General features: G+C 46.7%; 1 protein-coding gene across 1 annotated transcript in view; it reads left to right on the top strand.

Moving 5' to 3' along the window:
• The window catches only part of LOC127188351 (protein NDRG3-like), a 28,928-nt gene that overhangs the window by 2,031 nt on the left and 6,093 nt on the right, over positions 1-20,804 (top strand). The window contains exons 3-8 of the mRNA XM_051144833.1: positions 1,006-1,066; positions 1,850-1,936; positions 10,510-10,566; positions 17,190-17,293; positions 18,333-18,398; positions 18,510-18,561. Coding sequence (XP_051000790.1) covers positions 1,006-1,066; positions 1,850-1,936; positions 10,510-10,566; positions 17,190-17,293; positions 18,333-18,398; positions 18,510-18,561 — 427 coding nt within the window. The remainder of the gene's footprint in view (positions 1-1,005; positions 1,067-1,849; positions 1,937-10,509; positions 10,567-17,189; positions 17,294-18,332; positions 18,399-18,509; positions 18,562-20,804) is intronic.

Below are 20,804 nucleotides of genomic sequence, written 5' to 3'. Positions count from 1 at the left end.
ATGCTGGGACAGAACAGGGTGGGGTGTCGCTCAGTGATAGAATGCATGTGCTCTGAGCTAGGTCTTAGCACCTCAACACAAAGACATCATGGGGTTTCCAGGTGTGATGGCACATGCCTGCAGTCCCAGCACTCAGGAGGCAGAGGCAGGCGGTGAGTTCAAGGCCAACTTGGTCCTGAAATAGAGTCTAGGACATCCAAGGCTACACGGAGAAACTCTGTCTAGAAAAACCAAAGAAAAAAAGAAAAGTGAAAGAAAGAAGGAAAGAAAGAGAAAGAAAGAAAGAAAGAAAAAGGAAGAGCGAAAGACATCAAGGGGTGGGCTAAAGTGGGGGTAACCAATGGCTATATTAACAGGTAGATTTGGCAGAATTTGCTGATGGATTTAGAGGTAGTGGGACAATGAAGATGAATTCTAGATTTCAGGCATGTTTCATTTAACCAGAAAAACAAATTTTTTTGTTTGGGTTTTGTTTTTCTTTTTTTCTTTTTGTTTTTTTGTTTGTTTGTTTTTGCTTTTGTTTTTCAAGTCAAAGTTTTTCTGTGTAGCTTTGACTGTCCTGGACTCACTTTGTAGACCAGGTTGGCCTCTAACTCACAGCAATCCACCTGTGTCTCTGCCTCCAGAGTGCTGGGATTAAAGGTATGTGCCACCATGCCAGGCAGCTAGAAAAGCACATTTTAAAGGAAGTAGTTTGCTTGCTGGGATATATAGCTCAGTGGTAGAGTTCTTGACCAGTGTCTATGCAGGCCTAGGGTCAATCCTTAATAGGAAGGATTGTGGGGGGTGGGGGAGAAGAAAAGAGAGGGAGGGGAAGAAGTGGGGGTGGGGCAGATGGTGTTTTGTCAATAAGGAGGGCCCTGAAGCTTGAGAGTAAACGAAGCTGGCCAAGTTCTCATGGCTCCTAAGTGTCACCGCTTGGCTACGCAGCCATTTTGTATTTGTTCTACTGTGCCACGCTGCCACAGAGTAAGACCCTGTCCATTGTCCGTCTGCCTTGTTCAGTGTGAAGAGCATCATTGGTGTTGGAGTCGGAGCAGGAGCCTACATCCTCAGCCGATTTGCAGTAAGTACAGGAAGGATTAGTCTTAGGTCCCCCAGGCACTGTGCGGGTCCCAGCTGGGGGCTGTGTTGAGTGACCAGTGCTGCTCTGGGCTTGTGTTGGTTCTCAAGTGCCAGCGGCTCCAGGCACATGCGTGTGGAGGTTGCACTGTGTGTGTAGAGGACCTGAAAATCCTCAAGCAGGACAGAACACCCTAATGAGACCCAGATGCGGCTTCTGGGGAGATGGTTAAAGCCATAGAGAGAGCTTGAGAAGAACTTAAATGATGCCTTAAAGTAACAATGCAGTGGACTGCAGTTTCCTGCCAAGCCCTCCGGAAGGACTCCTGTTGAGAAATTCCTCCTGGGTGACAGGAAAGTGTTTTCTGGGGTGGCATTGCCTATTATTCAGATGGCTTCAGGAAGAGACTTTGAGGAGCCCATGTCATGCCAAAGCAGCCCATGTGACCCGAGTAGCCCTCATGCCAAGTGATTTAGCACACTTGCCCCAAAGCAAGTCTCTATGAGTTGAACAAGAGCAGCATGCTCCCCTCTGCTGCAGCAACCAAAATCCTGTCTTGCTCAAGCCCCTGGCCAAGGGAAGACGCCTTGATCTCATTTTGAGAGACTGGTTTCCAGGTGCTGGGTCAGGTCTAAGAGATATTGTCTGTACGTGCCCCTCTGATAGCACCTCTCTGCCGTCTTCCTTTCAGACATGAGGCATTGAGGCCTAGAGAGACCTGTGGCCATGCCCACTGCTTTAGGGTGGGGAATGGGAGTCTCACACAGCTCTCTGTGTCTCTCTCAGCTCAATCATCCAGAGATGGTAGAAGGTCTTGTGCTCATTAATATCAACCCATGTGCTAAAGGCTGGATTGACTGGGCAGCATCAAAAGTAAGTACCAAATGGTGGTGTCCATCAGTTCATTTCCTGGTCGTCCTCTTCCTCCTCCTCCCTCCTCCTTTTCCTTGTCCCTTTGCTCCCCCTCTTCTTCCTCTTCCTCCTCCTTCCTGGTGGTGGTACTAGAGATTAAAGCCATGGTCTCATACACATTGGGGCATCATGTGATCCCCGAATTTACAATCCCAGCTCTCCCTTTACTGTTTACCTTGAGACAAGAGCTCACCAAATTGGTCAGCCTGGCCATGAACTTGTGACACTTCAGCCTCCCAAGAAGTTTGGTTTTCGGGCCCATGCCTCTAAACCAGACTTCTCTTGTTCCTTCATGAAAAATAGCTTGGCTTTTTTTTTTTTGAGGGGGGGGGTACAATTTTATTTATTTTTATTTTGTGTGTGGGTGTTTTGCCTGCATGTACGTCTGCGCACCGTGAGTGTACAGTTCCCACGGAGGCCAACACAGGGTGTTGGGTCCCCTGGTACTAGAGTTACAGGCAGGCATGAGCCGCTATGTGTGTGCTGGGAACTGAACCTCGGTGCTCTGAAGAAGAGCCTCGTAATTGCTGCGCCATCTTTCCAGCCTCAGCCTGTTCCCGTCACCGTGCACCTCTTCTTGAAAAGTGTTCCACAAAGAAATCCTTTGCTAGATACATGTGTGTCTTTGGTTTGTGTCCCTGGGACCAAATTACTCAAGAGAACAACAGGAAGCAAGACTTATTTCAATTCAGGGTCCAGACATTTGAGTTAGTGTGGCAGAGAGGGGGTTGGCAGAATGGAACAATTAAACCTCTGGACACATAAGAAAAGGCAGAACCGAAAGGAAACAGAATAAGACACAGTCCTTAGGTGTGCTCCCCTCCCCCACCCTACTCCCTACTCCACCCCCGTGGCCTAGTTTCTCTCTATATATATATATTGTATTACCTTCCAATAATACCAGGGCATTATGACGTCAAGGAGCTAATCCACTTTCCAGGTCAGAACCCTCAGGATCCAGGTGTTTGGGGAAGTCCATCAGAGATGCACTGAAAGATGTGTCTTACCGAAGGCTCTGCCTTTTCACTGTTTGTAGTTTTGTGTGTACATATTTCTATTGGAAGGGACTCTTTGTTGTTTGGCTGGTTGGTTTTGGTAGTTTCAGACAGGCTTTTACTCTGTAGCCCAGGCTAACACCAAGCTTGCGGCAGCATCCTCCTGCCTCAGCCTCCCAAGGCTGGACTGTGGCGAGTCTTCCTACCCAGTTGCTTGTTGCTTTGTTCTGTTTTGAGATAGTGTGTTATGTATCCAAGGCTGACTGTTGCAACTGAGGATGCCTTCAGGCTTTGATTTTCCTGCCTTCAGTTCCCAAATTCTGGCATTATAGGCCTGTACTATCATGCCCTCACCCTATAAAAGAACTGGTGTATATGCATAGGTTGGGGAGTCAGTGTTACCTCCCACCTTGCTAAAGCAGCCTCTCTTGTTTCTGTAGCTGTACAGCTTACTCGAGGCCATCTGGCTTTTTATAGGGATCCCCGGGTCGTCAGGATTAACTCAGGTCATTGGGCGTAAGCAGCTAAACACTGTGACCCGCTGAGCCAGCTCCTGGCACAAATGCTGGGCAGATGATCTTGAGGTTGCGCGTCCGTGTAAGTGTGGGTGCGTGTGTGCCGCAGTGCACCTGTAGAGGTCACAAAACAACTTACACAGTCAGTCTCTTTCCTTCCAGCAGGTGGGTTCCAGGGTTTGAACTTAGGTCCCTGGGCTTGGCAGCATGTGTCCTTGCTTGAGCCATCTCTCATTTCTCCCATCCTTAGTATTTGTGTTGGGCCTCGTTGCAAGGCCCTGGCTCACCTGGAACTGTGATGCAGAGCAGTGTGGCCTTGACATTGCAGCAGTCCGACCTCTGCCTCCAGGCTGCTAGGATCACAGGCACCTGCACCACTCTTGGCTTCCTGGGCCTTCCTTAGTACAGTCTGCCTGGCAAACAAAATTAACTCTTGCAATATGTACACTTCTTCAGGATAGCCAAAGAAATGCAGAGAAACCCCGGTGTCAAAATGAATAAAATAAAATTGTAAAATGTTGCACCTCAGATATCTTGTCTGTGGATTGCAGTTTCCCTTTCCTGATGAGTAAAACGAATGAATGAATGGATGAATGAATGAATGACTTTTTTATTTTTTGAGATAGGGTCTCTCTGTGTAGCCTTGCCTGTCCTGGACTCGCTTTGTAAAACAGGCTGGCCTTGAACTCACAGTGATCCACCTGCCTCTGCCTCCCAAATGCTGGAATTAAAGGCGCGCACCACCATCGCCAAGCAAATCACTATTTTTAATAAGATTGTTGATGTTTGTTATCTGGGAAAAGAAGAAATTTAATTAACCTTTAAGATATGTCAAAGGAGGGCTGGAGAGATGGCTCAGAGGTTAAGAACACTGCCTGTTCTTCCAAAGGTCCTGAGTTCAGTTCCCAGCAACCACATGATGGCTCACAACCATCTACAATGAAATCTACTGCCCTCTTCTGGCCTGCAGGTGTTACATGCAGACAGACCACCGTATACTAAATAAATATATCTTAAAAAAAAAAAAAAAAAAAAGATATGTCAAAGGAGAGGAAACTGAGAGAACATGTTACTGACTTTATTAATATAAGCACTTCCTGAGCTTAAATAGTTAAATAAATAAATAAATAAAAAGGCAGGTAGGGCCAAGGAGATGGCTCAGTAGGTAAAGGCACTTACTCCAAGGCTGATGGCCTGGGTTCAATGCCCAGGACTCACATGGTGGAGAAAAAGAACCAGCTCTCACAAGTTGTCCTCTGACCTCCGTGTGCACACTGTGGCACATGCTCACACGAGTACACAATAAAAATAAGTAATCTTAAAGCTGGGTGCTAGAGAGATGCTTCAGCCGTTAAGTGTGCTTGCTGCTCTTGCTGAGGATTTTTCTGATCCCCAGTGTGCGTGCGCGCGCGCACACACACACACACACACACACACACACACACGGGGAGGCTCCAAATCACCTGAAACTCTAGTTCCAGGGGATTTGATGCCCTTCTTCTGGACTCTGAGGACACTTCCATTCATGTGCTCATTCCCACACAACACACAGATAGATATATACATAATTTAAAAATAACAAAAATAAGGCTTCAGAGGTTAGAAAGAGGGCTCAGTGGTTAAGAGCACTTTCATAGCTTTTATAGAGGACCCAGTTTCAGTCCCAAGCACCCACATGGCAGCTCTCAACTGCCAAGGGATCTGACACTTTCCTTCTGACTTCTGTGGGCACCAGGCATGCACGTGTAGTACATATGTACACACGTAAGCAAAACACCCATACAGATAAAATAATAAGTCTAAAGATTCTCAAATAAATCTTTTAAAAAATAGAGATTTAGAAGGATAAAAATAAGGCCAGGAGTGCGCCACCACGCACTCGGGAGGTAGAGGCAGGCGGATCAATGTGAGTTCAAGGCCAGCCTGGTCTACAAAGTGAGTCCAGGACAGTCAAGGCTATACAGAGAAACTTTGTCTTGGGGGATGGGGGTGGGGAGGAGATAAAAATAGGGAGATAAGGGAACTGCATTGTGCTATCTATTCTGTCATTTGCATGGATCTCACCTATGCTGAAAATGCTCCCTTGTTTTTAGTTAAAAAGAAGCAGTTTTGAGACATCTTCTTGCTAAAGCATAGGTATTATTTTAATCTATCCTGTGTGTGTGTTCATGTGGAGGCCCACAGTTGGTGTTGGTAACCTTAAGTACTGTGCCATCTCGACAGTCCTGACAATTTTTTAAAGATTTATTTATTTATTTATTATGTATACAGTGCTCTGCCTGCATGTACACCTGCAGGCCAAAAGAGGGCGCCAGATCACATTATAGATGGTTGTGAGTCACCATGTGGTTACTGGGAATTGAACTCAGGACCTCTGGAAGAGCTATCAGTGTGCTTACCCACTGAGCCACCTCTCCAGACCATGACAATAATTTTTCTTTCATTACTTCTCTCTCTCTCTCTCTCTCTCTCTCTCTCTCTCTCTCTCTCTCTCTCTCTCTCTCTCTCTCTCTCTCTCTCTCTCTCTCTCTCTCTGTGTGTGTGTGTGTGTGTGCGCGTGCGCACGCACACATGTCAAATGAGGCCCGTAGCCATCAGGAAACTACCCTGTGGATTGACTTCCTACCCACCAGGTTGGACCTGGGATCCTCAGGCTTTGCAGCACGTGCATTTACTGGCTGAGCCACCTCAGCAGCCCCAAGAATTTTATTAGTAGAAAGTTTGATACTTATATATTGTTTACTGAATTCAAGACACTGATTTTAAATGCCGCACATGTATCTAACCTTATTGTTCTCAGGACAGCTCAGAGAAGTGGCACGTGTTAGCCATAGAGCTTTGCCCTTTGTGTAAGCTAGGAGGACCAAGACTGAATATAGTCATCAAAGCATTGGCTGTCAGTGAAATAGATGGGGAAATCTAAAGTACCAGTAACAGAGTAACAAAATGTTTACACAACGGCAAAATATATGATAAAAAATGTTACTTGCCAGGCAGTGATGGCACACATCTTTAATCCCAGCACTTGGGAGGCAGAGGCAGGTGGATCGCTGTGAGTTCAAGGCCAACCTGGTCTACAAAGTGAGTCCAGGATAGCCAGGGAAACACTGTCTCCAAACCAAAAAACCAGAGAGAGAGAGAGAGAGAGAGAGAGAGAGAGAGAGAGAGAGAGAGAAAGAAGAAGAAGAAGAAGAAGAAGAAGAAGAAGAAGAAGAAGAGGAGGAGGAGGATGGGGAGGAGGAGGAGGAGGAGGATGGGGAGGAGGAGGAGGAGGAGGAGGAGAGAGTAGCAGGCCAGCCTGGGCTGTATAATTAGACCGTATTCCAAATTAAAAATAATTGTTATTTGGCTATTAAAACTGAAAAACTAGCCGGGCATGTTGGTGCACGCCTTTAATCCCAGCACTCGGGAGGCAGAGGCAGGAGGATCTCTGTGAGTTCAAGGCCAGCCTGGTCTACAGAGCGAGTCCAGGACAGCCAAGATTGCACAGAAAGACTGTCTCGAAAAACCAAAAAAAATAAAATAAGTAAAAAAAAAAAAAAACTGAAAAACTACTCACATTATGTCAAAATTAATTACAAACAATAGCTTTTTCCATGGTTTCTCCTTTCCTAGATTTCTATAGTAAGCATATATACTTTTGTAATTATTTTTTAAGTGTTCTGCCTACCGGCAGGCCAGATTCTGAACAGTTTGTCCCTCTCTGCATTTATTTACCTTTAATGGCGGGCTGCTGCTCTGAAGAGGTGCAGGGTGGGGTCTCTGGGGCTGGATGCAGATGTCCTTCCGGTTTGCTTCATCTCTTGGGTCTCCAGAGCTAATCAGGATCAAAAGAAGAAAAAGGAGCCGGACATGGTGGTGCATGCCTTTAATCCCAGCACTCGGGAGGCAGAGGCAGGCGGATCCCTGTGAGTTCGAGGCCAGCCTGGTCTACAAAGTGAGTCCAGGACAGCCAAGGCTACACAGAGAGACTCCGTCTTGAAACAACCAAAAAAAAAAAAAAAAAAAAAAAAAAAAGAAGAAGAAGAAGAAAGAAAGAGGAAAGGGAGCCCAGGTTTTCTTCTCTAGGGACTGGCTGTGCTGCGGCCAAGGAGGGAAACTTAAACTGACCACAATTTTCCTATGGCTGACGCTGTGAAAGTGGCTTCTAGCTAGAGACTGCACAGGGGTCATAAAAGGAGGGTCTTGGACCTGTAGATAGGTCTGTGTGTGTGGAGATCTCCAGTAAGCCAATGTAAACTTAGGCTCATTAGCTGTGGAAGGCTGATGGCCCTGAGTCTGCTAACTTATTTGCAAATCTACAGAGAAATAAGAGAGAGATAGAAAATAAACCACTCTCCCACACATACATTCAAGAGAAAAGGTGGATGAAGTTAGGCATCTTAACTCCAACTGAAGTTAAGCTTCCCAATTTTAATGCCGTTTATTGTTGGTCACCGTATTTATACTTCTGAGAAAAAGGAATTACCTCATAGTCTAAAAAGGGCAGTTAATCACAAAAACAGATGAATTCTAAAATACAACAGGTTATGTTTTAAAGCTAAACATTTCTTATCTAGGTATCTGTTACATAAGTTCCCAGTGTGACAAAAGATTGATAAGGCCTAAAGGTTAACAGGGTCTGAAACTCACAAGAATATACAGCGTATCAATTAGGAAGGACCTAACTGTCCACTGTCCAGCTATCTCTTAGTTCATAATGAGTTCAGGACAATAATTTTATCTGTCTTTCATTCTAAGACACAGAGTAAATTTAAGATGACTACATATGAGGCCACAACATGACAAGGTATAAGGAATTAGAACAGTTTATAGACATTAAGGTTTGTACTTAGCTTAGACATTTCTAGGTAGTCCCATTACATCTTGGGTTCATGGACAGTTTAAAGCAGCTGGCTTATATTTATGGTGAAATACCAGGATTCTTGGTGCCATCTGGAGTGGAGGCTTATCTGAAGCCACAAATCTGCTACAAGGCTATCCTGAGTGAGGCACCTAGAGGTCCACAAAGGTATTTATTGCACCCATAAACTCTCTAAAATTGTTTTAGGAAATCTAAAACAATTTAACTTTTAAAACTATTTGAATCAAATCAGGAATTCCATAATCAGGGATTAATTCATCTGAATGACAAACAGTATCCTCAAACAAGATCCTGTAGGAAGTTTGCTCAATCAGAGCTGGTCAACACCCAGAAAGTAACAGTTCATAACAATGTCAGTTTTTTCTTTTTGGTTATTTGAGACAGGGTTTCTCTGTATAACCTTGGATGTCCTGGACTCGCTTTGTAGACCAGGCTGGCCTTAGACTCACAGAGATCCACCTGCCTCTGCCTCCCTGGGTGCTGGGATTAATGGCATGCACCACTATGCCCAGCTCTAATGCCAGGTTTTAGAGAGATGGAGCAATGCACAATTAACAAGGTAGTCAGAGGTTGGAAGCAATTCTGGGTGTATCACGGTACAGACCTTGCAAAATACCAGATCCCTTCCACAGATCTCTCTTGCCTACTGAACTTCCCCAAATCAATGGCTCCTGACAGCATGTCAGAGGCTGGAAGCAGTTCTCGGGGTGCATCATGGTACAAGACCTTGGAACTACCAGATCACCTCCCAGACAGCCCACATGCCTAGTGAGCTCCTTTAACAGGATGGCTCTTGACAATTTACATTTTGGGGAATATTGCCTTCCCTAGCTTTGGGTGGAGTGTCCTAACGATGCTGTTGCCAGCCTCTGTGGAATTCTCCCACAGGCTGACTTATGTAACATGTCTGTCTAGTGTGTGGCTATAGTGACCCCCCCCCCACTGGGATGTGTGACAAGCCGATGGCATTCATAGAGCACTCTGGGTCTCCGAGCGTTGTGACTGGTGTTTGCACTGCGTTCTGAACTCATGAAGTGAGCTGGGTAATAACCTCCCTCTTCCGTTTGTAGCCTGTGCTCACTGACAGCCACGGGGTGGTTTCAGGCCGTCTTTCTCCTTTAACATTTCACCCATGTCCGTGTCCCTCCCTCACCTCCTCCTATGCACCCCACCCCCATCTCTGGAGCTCACCCCTGATCCAAGTCCTCAGCAGGACTTCCACCCAGAGCCCAGGAAGAAAGCTGACAGGGGATGGCGAGATCGTTTGAGCTGGGAGTTTTTCTGAAAATAGACCGTCTCCAGATTTACAGACTGCTGCATGTATTAGACTGTGAGGTGCATTATGTTGAAATGGGAAGGATTGGGAGGAAAATGTTCACAGTGTGAGAACATTCCGTAAATAGAGCTAGTCCTCCCACGCCCTGATATAAAGATGGCTACAACGAGAAGGAGTTTTATTTTTTGTCTCTTGGACGTCTTGGGCAGGGTTGTAAATGGATCTGTACCTGCCATAAACCCAGTGTAAATGTGGACAAAGGGGCAGGAAGGAAGCTGCGGCCTGCCGCGAGCCCCACATCTTATATTTTCAAAGCAATGGCCACCATTCCTTCAAGCCCCATTTCAAAGCAAGCTCTGTTCATACTGTGGAAAAAAATACTTAGTTTTTCCTTATATTTTTGCTTTTTTCACATTTCTTTGAAATTATACTTATTTGTGCTTTTTTATTTGTTTCTGAAAGATATTATGTGTAAAGTTCATCTTCCTTTTTCTTTTTTATACTTTTTTTTTTTTTTTTGGTTTTCAAGACAAGGTTTCAGTATGTTATCATTGCTGTCCTGGACTCCCTTTGTAGACCAGGCTGGCCTCGAACTCACAGCGATCTGCCTGCCTCTGCCTCCTGTGTGCCGGAATTAAAGGCGTACGCCACCACGCCGGGCTCATCTTCCTTTAAAAAAAAAAATATTTTTTATTAACTTATTCATATTGCATCTCAATTGTTATCCCATCCCTTGTATCCTCCCATTCTTCCCTCCCTCCCATTTTCCCCTTACTCCCCTCCCCTATGACTGTGTATGAGGGAGGCCTCCTTTAGTGGACAGCCTTGTGACAGTCTGGAAATGCTCACATATGCTCACTCTTAACACAGTTTTTATCTTTTAGCTCTCAGGCTTGACGACCAACATTGTGGACATAATTTTGGCTCATCACTTTGGCCAGGTAAGCACCTGTGCAACCAGAAGAGCTGGGTTCATTGCCTTGTATACAAAGCCTTACTGTGCTTAAGGAAAGAAAAGGGTGCCTTGCAATGTCCTGGATCCTGGCAGATAACGTGTCCTGTGCAGTCCGAAGGACATGTGGCCCTGTAAAGGCCAGGCCTGCGGGAGAGCTTTCTCTCAGCTTCATGGCTCTTGGCTCTTGGAGAGCGAGAGAAAACAGCATCTCCCCCACCTGTCCCCTGTGAGCAGAATGCCATCTGTGAATGTTTGACAACACCAGTGCCCTCACCAGACATCTTTAGAGCCACTGGGAGGCTCAGGAAAGGCTTACAAAAATAGAAACTCAGAAAGAGAAAGCAAAGAACGCTGGCATGTTATTGTGAAAGGAGCTTAGAGATGGTCTTATTCAACCCCCTGGAGCTGATGGACACTGAGATCTCCAGCAGGAGTGACTGGTGTCCTGTGGATAATTGTGAGTGATGGAAACACTGAGCAATGAGGTCCAGAGCTGGGAGGTGGCTGGAGTGTGGAGGGGCAAAGGCCGGTCTGTCAGCATACTTAATTCTAAATACGCCTAAAGGAAAAATGGAAGGTTGGGACAGATTAAGCTGCTACCACCTACTGGCTATGTATGTGCTAAGTAGCTTGAAAGCTGCTTTAGGCAGCTGGAGCGATGGCTTAGCACTGGCTGCTCTGCCTCAAATCCAGACCTTCAAGTCCCAGCCCCATGTGACTGTAGCCTCCAGTCCTAGGGGATCTGACACCCTCTTCTGGCCTCTGTGGGCACTGAGAGCATGTGGTGCACAGACAGACATGCAGGCAAAAAAAAAAAAAAAAAAAAAAAAAAAAAAAAAAAAAAATCCACACATAAATAACATTTTAAAAAGGTTTATTATTTTTATGTGCACCGATGTTTTGCCTGCATGTATGTCTGTGTGAGGGTGCCAGATCTCCTGTGCCTGGACTTACAGTCAGGTGTGGGCTGCCATGTGGGTGCTGGGAATTGAACCCTGGTCCTCTGGAAGAGCAGCACTGCTCTTAACCACCGAACCATCTCTCCAGCTGCCAAAATAAGAATTTCTATAAAATTAAAAGAAAGAAAGAAAGAAAAACAGCATGGTGGCGCAGGCGCAGACCTTTGATCATAGCACTCGGGAGACAGAGGCAGGAGGATCACTGCGAGTTCTAGGATGCAGAGCCTGCTCTACAAATTGAGTTCCAGGACAGCCAGGGCTACATAGACACCCTATCTTTTCGTTTTTTAAATATTTTATTTAAGTTTTTTTTAAATTTATGTGTGTTAGTGTGAGGGTGTCAGATCTTGGAGTTACAGACAGTTGTGAGCCGCCATGTGGTTGCTGGGAATTGAACCCAGGTCCTTTGGAAGAGCAGGCAGTGCTCTTAACCACTGGGCCATCTCTCCAGCCCTAGACACCCTATCTTAAAAGAACAAAAGAAACAAAAAACTGTTGCTTCGAATATCCAAACGTGGTTATTCTTCTCAAGTTTGGGGGCCTAATCATACAATAGGAAAATTGAGGACCAGATTTAATGTTATCCCTACTGTAAATGGAGTTGGTGATTATTTTTAATTTGAGCTTTAGTTTTCTGAGAGTTTCATGCATGACATGCATTCACATTGTTTCCATGCCTTGATCTCCCTGGAGTTGATGTGTGAATCCAGGGTCAACAACTCCAAATCTTCTGTGTGTGTGTATGTGTGTGTGCGCGCGCACGCGTGTGTGCATGCATGCGTGTGAGTGTGATATTATGTATATGTCTTTCTATATGTATGTGGGTGCCTGTGTACGTGTGTGCACATATGTATGAAGGTCAGAGGTAAACATGAGGGTGGTCTTTCTAAATAAGTCGACTTCCCACTGGCTGATTTTCAGCTGTGGGCATTATCTAAATGTCACTAGAGCTCCTGGCCAAAATGCTTGGCTCTAGGTCTGAGCACTTAGTTGCACATATCAAGAAAAAAAAAACAAAAACATGTGTATAGGAAATATAGATTCTCATACAGAAAAATTAGTTTGTTTTTAGTTTTGACCAAAACCAGGCAGAGAGAAATCCCCAGTCTGTGTCCACCTTGCCACAGAGCCGTCAGGACAAAAAAGATGTGAAAGGAGCCAGAAGTGTGCCAGTGTGGATTTCCCTGTGTGCTTGTCACTGGAACTAGGGGTAGCCTTCTCCTGGTGCACAGGTATTGGGGTAGCTCTTTTCATTTCCAGCATGACAGAAAATCCTAATTCCTAGAGCTCCATTAAAATTCTCCCTTTCATGCCAGGCGGTCGTGGCGCACGCCTTTAATCCCAGCACTTGGAAGACAGAGGCAGGTGGATCTCTATGAATTCAAGGCCAGCCTGGTCTACAAAGTGAGTTCCAGAACAGCCAAGGCTACACAGAAAAACCATGTCTTGAGGGGGGGGGGGGATGCCCTTTCTTTCTTTCTTTCCTTTTTTGTTTGTTTGTTTGGTTGGTTGGTTTTTTTTCGAGACAGGGTTTCTCTGTGTAGCCTTGGCTGTCCTGGACTCACTTTATAGACTAGGCTGGCCTCAAACTCACAGAGATCCTCCTGTCTCTGCCTCCTGAATGCTGGGATTAAAGGCGTGCGCCACCACACCCCTGGCATGCTTCATTCTTGATGGATTCACAACACTGTGCCGTTGGGTTGGTCATCTATCACTAGATAGGCACAGATTGTATCAGGGCACTTAAAGCAGGTACATTTTATTTATTTATTTATTAAGATTTATTTATTATGTATACAGTGCACATTAAATCACATTATAGATGGTTGTGAGCCACCATGTGGTTGCTGGGAGTTGAGCTCAGGACCTCTGGAAGAGCAGTCAGTGCTCTCAACCACTGAGCCATCTCTCTAGCCACCAGCAGGTATATTTTAAAAAATAAAAAATAAAGAGGAGGAGAAGCGGGGGAGGGAGGGAGGAGAGGGGGAGGGGGGGAGGGAGAGAAATGCATACCTACACTGAAGACTGGAGTGCTGGCAGAATTTGGGCAGGGGTCAGGGTTGGAGGGACCTAACATGCATAAGAACACCTGATCTTTCCTCTCCACTGCTTGTTTCCACGAGACATTTAGATCACAGTTTCTGCCTTGTCTCTGAACAAAGAATTTCTTTGACATCATCAGCAATGCTCCTGTGCTTTGCCCTATCACAGCTGGGAAAAGTGCCCCCATCTCACTTTAGGAAGGGAGACATTGTAAAAAAAAACAAAACAAAAGAATAAAACCCCGCTCCTGGAGAGTTAGCTCAGCAGTTAAAAGCACTTGCTGCTCTTCAGCTGGGCATGGTGGCACACGCCTTTAATCCCAGCACTCGGGAGGCAGAGGCAGGCGGATTGCTGTGAGTTCGAGGCCAGCCTGGTCTACAAAGTGAGTCCAGGACAGCCAAGTCTAACACAGAGAAACCCTGTCTCAAAAAACCAAAAAAAAAAAAAAAAAAAAAAAAAAAAAGTAGTCCTGATAAGGAAGAAGACTCTCCCAGGCCTAGGCCTAAAGGGAAGTGAAAAAGTATCTTAGCAACATGTAGCGAAGAGTACAATTTATGTGTGTGTGTGTGTTTTTAAAAAGATCCATGTGTATTGGCAGAGAGAGGGGAATTACTATAATTCAGTTTTGCCTTAAATATTTACATTAGTGACTAGGTCTTTGTTTGCCCTTTATATACCAAAAATACCAATAATTGGCTCTGGCGGCATGGAGACAGGAGAAAGGGGATGAAAGCCATATGTTAGGGCCAGGCCAGGCCAGGCTTTCCTGGGACGTGGCTGCAGATGGCTGACCTTGGCTTGAGCTTGAGGGAGACAGTTGTGATCACAGTGGGGGCCAGGCAGCCACTGAACAAAGGCAGCAGCAAGCCCTTGGTCTTCTGGGATGAGCTGAACGTTGGCAGTTTCCTGCTTGTGATGGGCACTGTTTCAAAAGATGGCTTCCGTACTTGTGGCCATCCTATTCTCTCTTTCTTTCTTTCTTTCTTTCTTTCTTTCTTTCTTTCTTTCTTTCTTTCTTTCTTTTTTTTAAGATTTATTTATTTATTAGGTATACAATGTCCTGCCTGCCTGCCTGCCAGAAGAGGACACCAGATCTCGTTATAGATAGTTATCAGACACCATGTGGTTACTGGGAATTGAACTCAGGACCTCTGGAAGAGCAGCCAGTGCTGTTGACCTCTGAGCCATCTCTCCAGCCCTGGCTATCCTATTCTTAATGCTTTCAGCCAGTGACTCACCCCAGGAGCTGCTGAGTCTCTCCTGCTGCTGCTATGGCTTTGGGGGGGGGGGTTGTTTTGTTTTGTTTTGTTTGTTTGTTTTCTTTTTCAGTTTTTTTTTGAGACAGGATCTCTCTGTGTAGCCTTGGCTGTCCTAGACTCACTTTGTAGACCAGGCTGGCCTTGAGCTTACAGAGATCCTCCTGCCTCTGCTTCCCGAGTGCTGGGATTAAAGGTGTGCGCCACCAACACCGCCCAGCTCTGCTATAACGGTCTTGCACCAACATCCTGGCCTCGTAGTTCGCTTGGGCTGGCTTGAAGGACTTGAGCCATGATAGACACTGAAGGAGCTCATGTACAGGGCAGAAGAAGCACACAGGGCCCAAGGTCTCATTTCTGTGAAGCATTTCCCAGATGACCTGCATGGCGATGTGCAGAGCTGAGGGGAAGCTGACTCAAATATCCGAACAGCAAAGGAGCCAGGCCCAGCTCCAGGCCGCTGGTCCTGTCTTCATTTGCCCATCAGGTGGTTCCAGGCTCGAATGAAGGGTCAGCGTTTTTCAGTGAAAGCAGCCTTCAAACTTCTGCTGTTGCCTAGGCAACTGTTATCATAACCCATACATCAGAGGTACCCTCTACAGCCCAGCGAGTGGGAGCGACGAAGCATTGCCAAGCTGTGTGGCTTCCAAAGTCAGTGATATCTAAATCAACTGAGGATCAGTGAGCTGCGGGGCAGGGGGTTGCTAACTTAGCTTTTCTTTAGTGGTAACTCCCTGTTGTCTTTGAGTTTGTTTCTGTGGCTTCTCAGACTCCACCAGTTTGAAGCTCCATCCAGCAGAGGGCTATATCCAGGGCTGCAAACCCCCTGGCCTGTGTTAAAACCTGGCGTTCAGTGACAATGCTGTTGGAAACGTTAATGGGTCATAGGTGATGAACTCAGAGATATTTCTCTCTTGCCCCTTACAGCAATCTCTATCTGTCTCAAAGTATCATTTATTCCTTTTTTTTTTTTTTTTTAAATCTCAAAATCTGCTGCTCAAGTTCCTCTCCAGGGCTAGTCACTTCACTCTAATTACTGTTATTTGTTCTGTTGTCTATCATATTATTCACTTGTCTATCCGTGCATGTGTGTGTGTGTGTGCATGCGTGCATGTGTGTGCATGGGTGCGCACACGTGTGTCTGCTGGTGTTCCTTAGGAGCTGTCCTGTAGTTGAGTCACAGTCTCTCACTGGGGCCTATTCCTGGCTAGTTAGGTGAGGCAAGCTGGCCAGGAGCCCCAGGGAGCCCCCTGTCTTCGCCCTCAGGTCTGGGATTCCAGGGGCGCCCCCTCACAGCTCCTCCCGTTTGCACAGCAGGTACCTACTGACCGAGCTCACCCCCTCAACTCCACTACTCATTTCTCTCATTTTTCAAGACAGGGTCTCTCTGTGTAGCCTTGGCTGTCCTGGACTCGCTTTGTAGACCAGGCTGGCCTTGAACTCACAGGGATCTACTTGCCTCTGCCTCCTGAGTGCTGGGATTAAAGGTGTGCGCCACCACAGCTGGCCTCATTGTAATGTCTTTAGGTTGAGGTTGTGTCCCAGCCAGGTTCCTGGAAGTACCTGTGTCAGTGCCTTCTGATTCGGGAAGCTGTCCTCGGTTTCTCTCTTCCTGGCCCCCTTCACCCCTGAACTAGAGGATGACAACATGCTTTTTCCTTATCTGTTTATCTGCAAGGCTTTGGGTGATCACTGTTTTAGCTTTGTTATCTTTTCAACTATTGATGATATACCTTTCCCTCTGGTGAAAAAAAAAAAAAAAAAAAAAAAAAATCCATGCCAGGCGTGGGGCATGGTGGCGCACGCCTTTAATCCCAGCACTTGAGAAGTAGAGGCAAGTGTATCGACCTGAGTTCGAGGCCAGCCTAGTCTACAAAAGGAGTCCAGGACAGCTAAGGCTACACAGAGAAACCCTGTCTCAAAACCCAAAAAAAAAAAAAAAATCCATTTAATATTCCCAGTAAGCTTAAAATTTCTTACTGCTCTGGCCTGTGTGTGTGTGTGTGTGTGTGTGTTTGTGTTTGAGTGTGTGTGAGTATGTGTATGAGTGTGTGTGTGTGTTTGAGTGTGTGTGTGTTTGAGTGTGTGTGTGTGTGTGTGTGTTTGAGTGTGTGTGTGTTTGAGTGTGTGTGTGTGTGTTTGAGTGTGTGTGTGTGTTTGAGTGTGTGTGTGTGTTTGAGTGTGTGTGTGTGTGTTTGAGTGTGTGTGTGTTTGAGTGTGTGTGTTTGAGTGTGTGTGTGTGTTTGAGTGTGTGTGTGTGTGTTTGAGTGTGTGTGTGTGTGTGTTTGAGTGTGTGTGTGCGCTCTTAGGCTATTCTCTATAGCTTCGAGTATGTCTTCTGCTTATTCTAGGAAGAGTTGAGGACCAACCTGGAACTGATTCAAAGTTACAGACTACAAATTGCCCAAGATATCAACCAAGGAAACCTAGAGCTCTTCCTGCGTTCTTACGATAGGTACAGTGCTTCCTACTCCTCCAAAGAGACGATGGACATCTGTAAGAGGAAGTGGGCAGGAGCTGACCCTGTGCTGTACGGCAGATTGTACACATAGAAAAACAGAGGAGGAAGACTTGACTTCATAGCTCTGTGCTAGAATCGTCTCAGAAGGCAGAAGTAGCCTGTGGGTGCTGGGATACAAAACAGAGGTTTCTGTGTTCCAGAAGTTACACACATCTTTCTCCGTCGACATGGCGAGGGAGGCATGTTGATTCCTGCCCTGGGAGCAGCTTCTCCAGAGTGAATATGTTGCCTCCTCTTCCCCCTCTGGGAGGATGAAAGGGCTGAGGAAATGGGTCAGCATCACTTTCCCTGGAGTTACCCAGCCAGTAGGGAGCCTGCTCTTCAGGGTGTCCCTATTTTTAGTTGAAATTCTATTAGTAGAATACTTGTCTCGAATGCACAAGATCCAGTGTTTGATCCTAGCACTGAAAATAAAATCCTGCGCTAGATTATTACAAAGAAAGCCTTTCCCAGTCCTCAATCCCAAACAATAAAAGGACGCCATTCCCTCCTCCTCAGGGCTCACCCCTGCAGACCACCTCCTCCTCAGGGCTCACCCCTGCAGACCACCTCCTCCTCAGGGCTCACCCCTGCAGACCACCTCCTCCTCAGGGCTCACCCCTGCAGACCACCTCCTCCTCAGGGCTCACCCCTGCAGACCACCTCCTCCTCAGGGCTCACCCCTGCAGACCACCTCCTCCTCAGGGCTCACCCCTGCAGACCACTCTGAAAGCTCAAGTCAGCCTTGAGGCTCTCACCAGTGCTGCTGGTTGAGTCGTGAAGCTCTCCCCATTTAGGATCCCACAAAATCCCTGTAGCATGCAGGGCGCCATGGACACATCTGCTCAGGACGACAGCGCAGGACCCTCCCATCCTCAGCTGTGAAGAAAGGACAGTGTTCATAGGCCCTCGTGCTCTGGATTACATGTCCAGGAGACACATGAAGGGCCATGACTTTGCTGCAAATGATGCTGATTCTGCTTTGCTTGTCTAGACGCAGAGACCTGAAGATCAAAAGACCCAAACCAGGCCAAAATGATAACAGATTGAAAACGTTAAAGTAAGTGCCTCAGTCTCCCCACTGATTGCTGATTACAGCCTGTCACGGCTGATCCTGTGCAGCGGTGTTTGTGCCTCCTTGCTGACTGACACCTCTTCTACCTGCTCCCAGGTGCTCTACTTTACTGGTGGTGGGCGACAATTCACCTGCTGTGGAGGCTGTGGTAAGTGCGCCCTGGTGTGAGGAGGCTGGGATGGCAGTGTAGTCGACTGTGTAAAGCAGGCACCCTGCTGACGGGATGGGAACACGGCCACACCAGGCCATGCTGTGCCTAAATTGCACCTATCAGGTTTTCCTGTTATGCATTTAGAAAATCAGTTCCTCAGCAGTCACCAGGCCTCATGGGATTGATGAATGTGGTCCTTGATGGCTCTGTGTGTCCCTGTCCACTCTGTGGCAATTAGTGCATTAAAGCACTATGTATTTAGTGTCAGAGTTCTGGCACTCAGCCAGCTTTCAACTGAGGGGAAGTTCCGGCAAATCCAGCAGGCTGGAAGGTGGTCAAGGGCCCATGGCTTTTCTCTGCTTCCTTCTGAAGCGCATTCACATGGGAAAAAATGATGGGTGCTCACTGTAGGAAACAAGGAAGATGCTACAGAGTAGAGGATGGGAAGCTGTGTTCCCATCACCCAAAGGCAAACTTTTTTTTTTTTAATATTTATTTATTACATATACAGTGCTCTGCCTGCATGTACATCTGCAGGCCAGAGGAGGACATAAGATCACATTATAGATGGTTGTGAGCCACCATGTGGTTGCTGGGAATTGAACTCATGACCTCTGGAAGGGCAGTCAGTGCTCTTAACCGCTGAGCCATCTCTCCAGCCCCCCAAAGGCAAACTTTAACATAGCCCTGGTTATACACTAAACAGCAGATTCGGAGGCCGGGTGGTTACTGGTAAAGGCGGAGCCCAAGCACTAGTTTTATACCCTACAACACAAAGCATACTGAATAGCAACTTGTAGTCTCAGCCGAGAATTTGTATCTGGAATTTTTCTTTCTTTCTTTCCTTCTTTGAGACAGGTTTATTCTATGTAGCCCTTGCTATCTTGGAATCTCTCTGTAGACCAGGCTGGGCTTAAACTCAAAGATCCACCTGCCTCTGCCTCCAGAGTACTGGGATTAAAGGTGCACCCACCCCCCAGAGCTCCCTTCCAGCCTTCGAATATTCTCAATTGCGTTTGCTCTCCTGTTTCTAGTAGAACCATTTCCTACAAAACCACTCCTTGGTCTTTACCCTGTCAGAACTGTAGCATCTCTGGTCATGGCAGTACATTTTTCTAACAGATGTAATAATGTACTGTGAAAGTTGGAAGTTTTGCGTCTGTACTGTATATGGCATGAAACTGTGAGTCAGTGGAAACAAAGATTATGAGGGTTTGACTTATTTTGTTAATTACTTATCGTAAGGAAGACTGCCAAGCCTGAGGCTGGAACATTAGCGGAATAACTTCAGAAAGAAGTATGTGGCTCTTCAGAGCCTTGGAACATATGTTAAGAATTGAAATGTCCCTCAACTAGTAAGATCTCAGCTGAGAGAGAGAGAGAGAGAGAGAGAGAGAGAGAGAGAGAGAGAGAGAGAGAGAGAGAGAGAGTCACAGAGGAGTTCAGCTTCGTACAGGAGAGCCAGAGACCTTGAGACAGAAGAGTCAGGGGTTGGGGAGCAGCAGCCCTCCACTCCAGGCAGGAGGGGCTGAGCAAGGAGGTGGAGACGGTGCTCAGGCCCAGTAGATAGGCCAGGCGTGCTGGGAAGGCATGGAGGAGACCCAGCAGGACAGGGCCACAGTCCTGGTCACCTCTCAGAGAAAAGAGGTACCTTGCCCAGATGTCCTATGGCCATTAGGAAGAGTCTTTAGATTCAGCGGGCGCGCGCGCGGGCGCGTGCGTGTGCGTGTGTGTGTGTGTGTGTGTGTGTAGATAGATATGCTTTATTTACTCTGTGTATGTGCATGAGTGTACAAGTGCATGCACGTGTGGCAAGCAAAGAACAACATGCAAGAATTGTTTCTCTAGCCGGGCGTGGTGGCGCAAGCCTTTAATCCCAGCACTCGGGAGACAGAGGCAGGCGGATCGCTATGAGTTCGAGGCCAGCCTGGTCTACAACGTGAGTCCAGGATGGCCAAGGCTACACGGAGAAACCCTGTCTCAAAAAACCAAAAAAAAAAAAAAAAGAATTGGTTCTCTGCTTCCATCATCAGACACGGCGCATCAGGCTTGGCAGCAAGCGCCTTTACTGCTGAGCAAGCTTGCCAGCTCATTTCCAGATGTGAAGATGTGTTCTGGGGTGTCAGACAGGACAGGAGTCACCCGAGACCCCACAGTTTATGTCGGTACTCTGGGTTGGCCCCCGGTAAGCTGGGCTGCCGATCCTGTAAGATCATTCTGATGCCAAGCTACAGATTATT

This window comes from Acomys russatus, chromosome 4 (genome assembly GCF_903995435.1).
Source record: "Acomys russatus chromosome 4, mAcoRus1.1, whole genome shotgun sequence".
NCBI lineage: Eukaryota > Metazoa > Chordata > Mammalia > Rodentia > Muridae > Acomys > Acomys russatus.
This window is presented reverse-complemented; position numbering and strand designations above follow the sequence as displayed.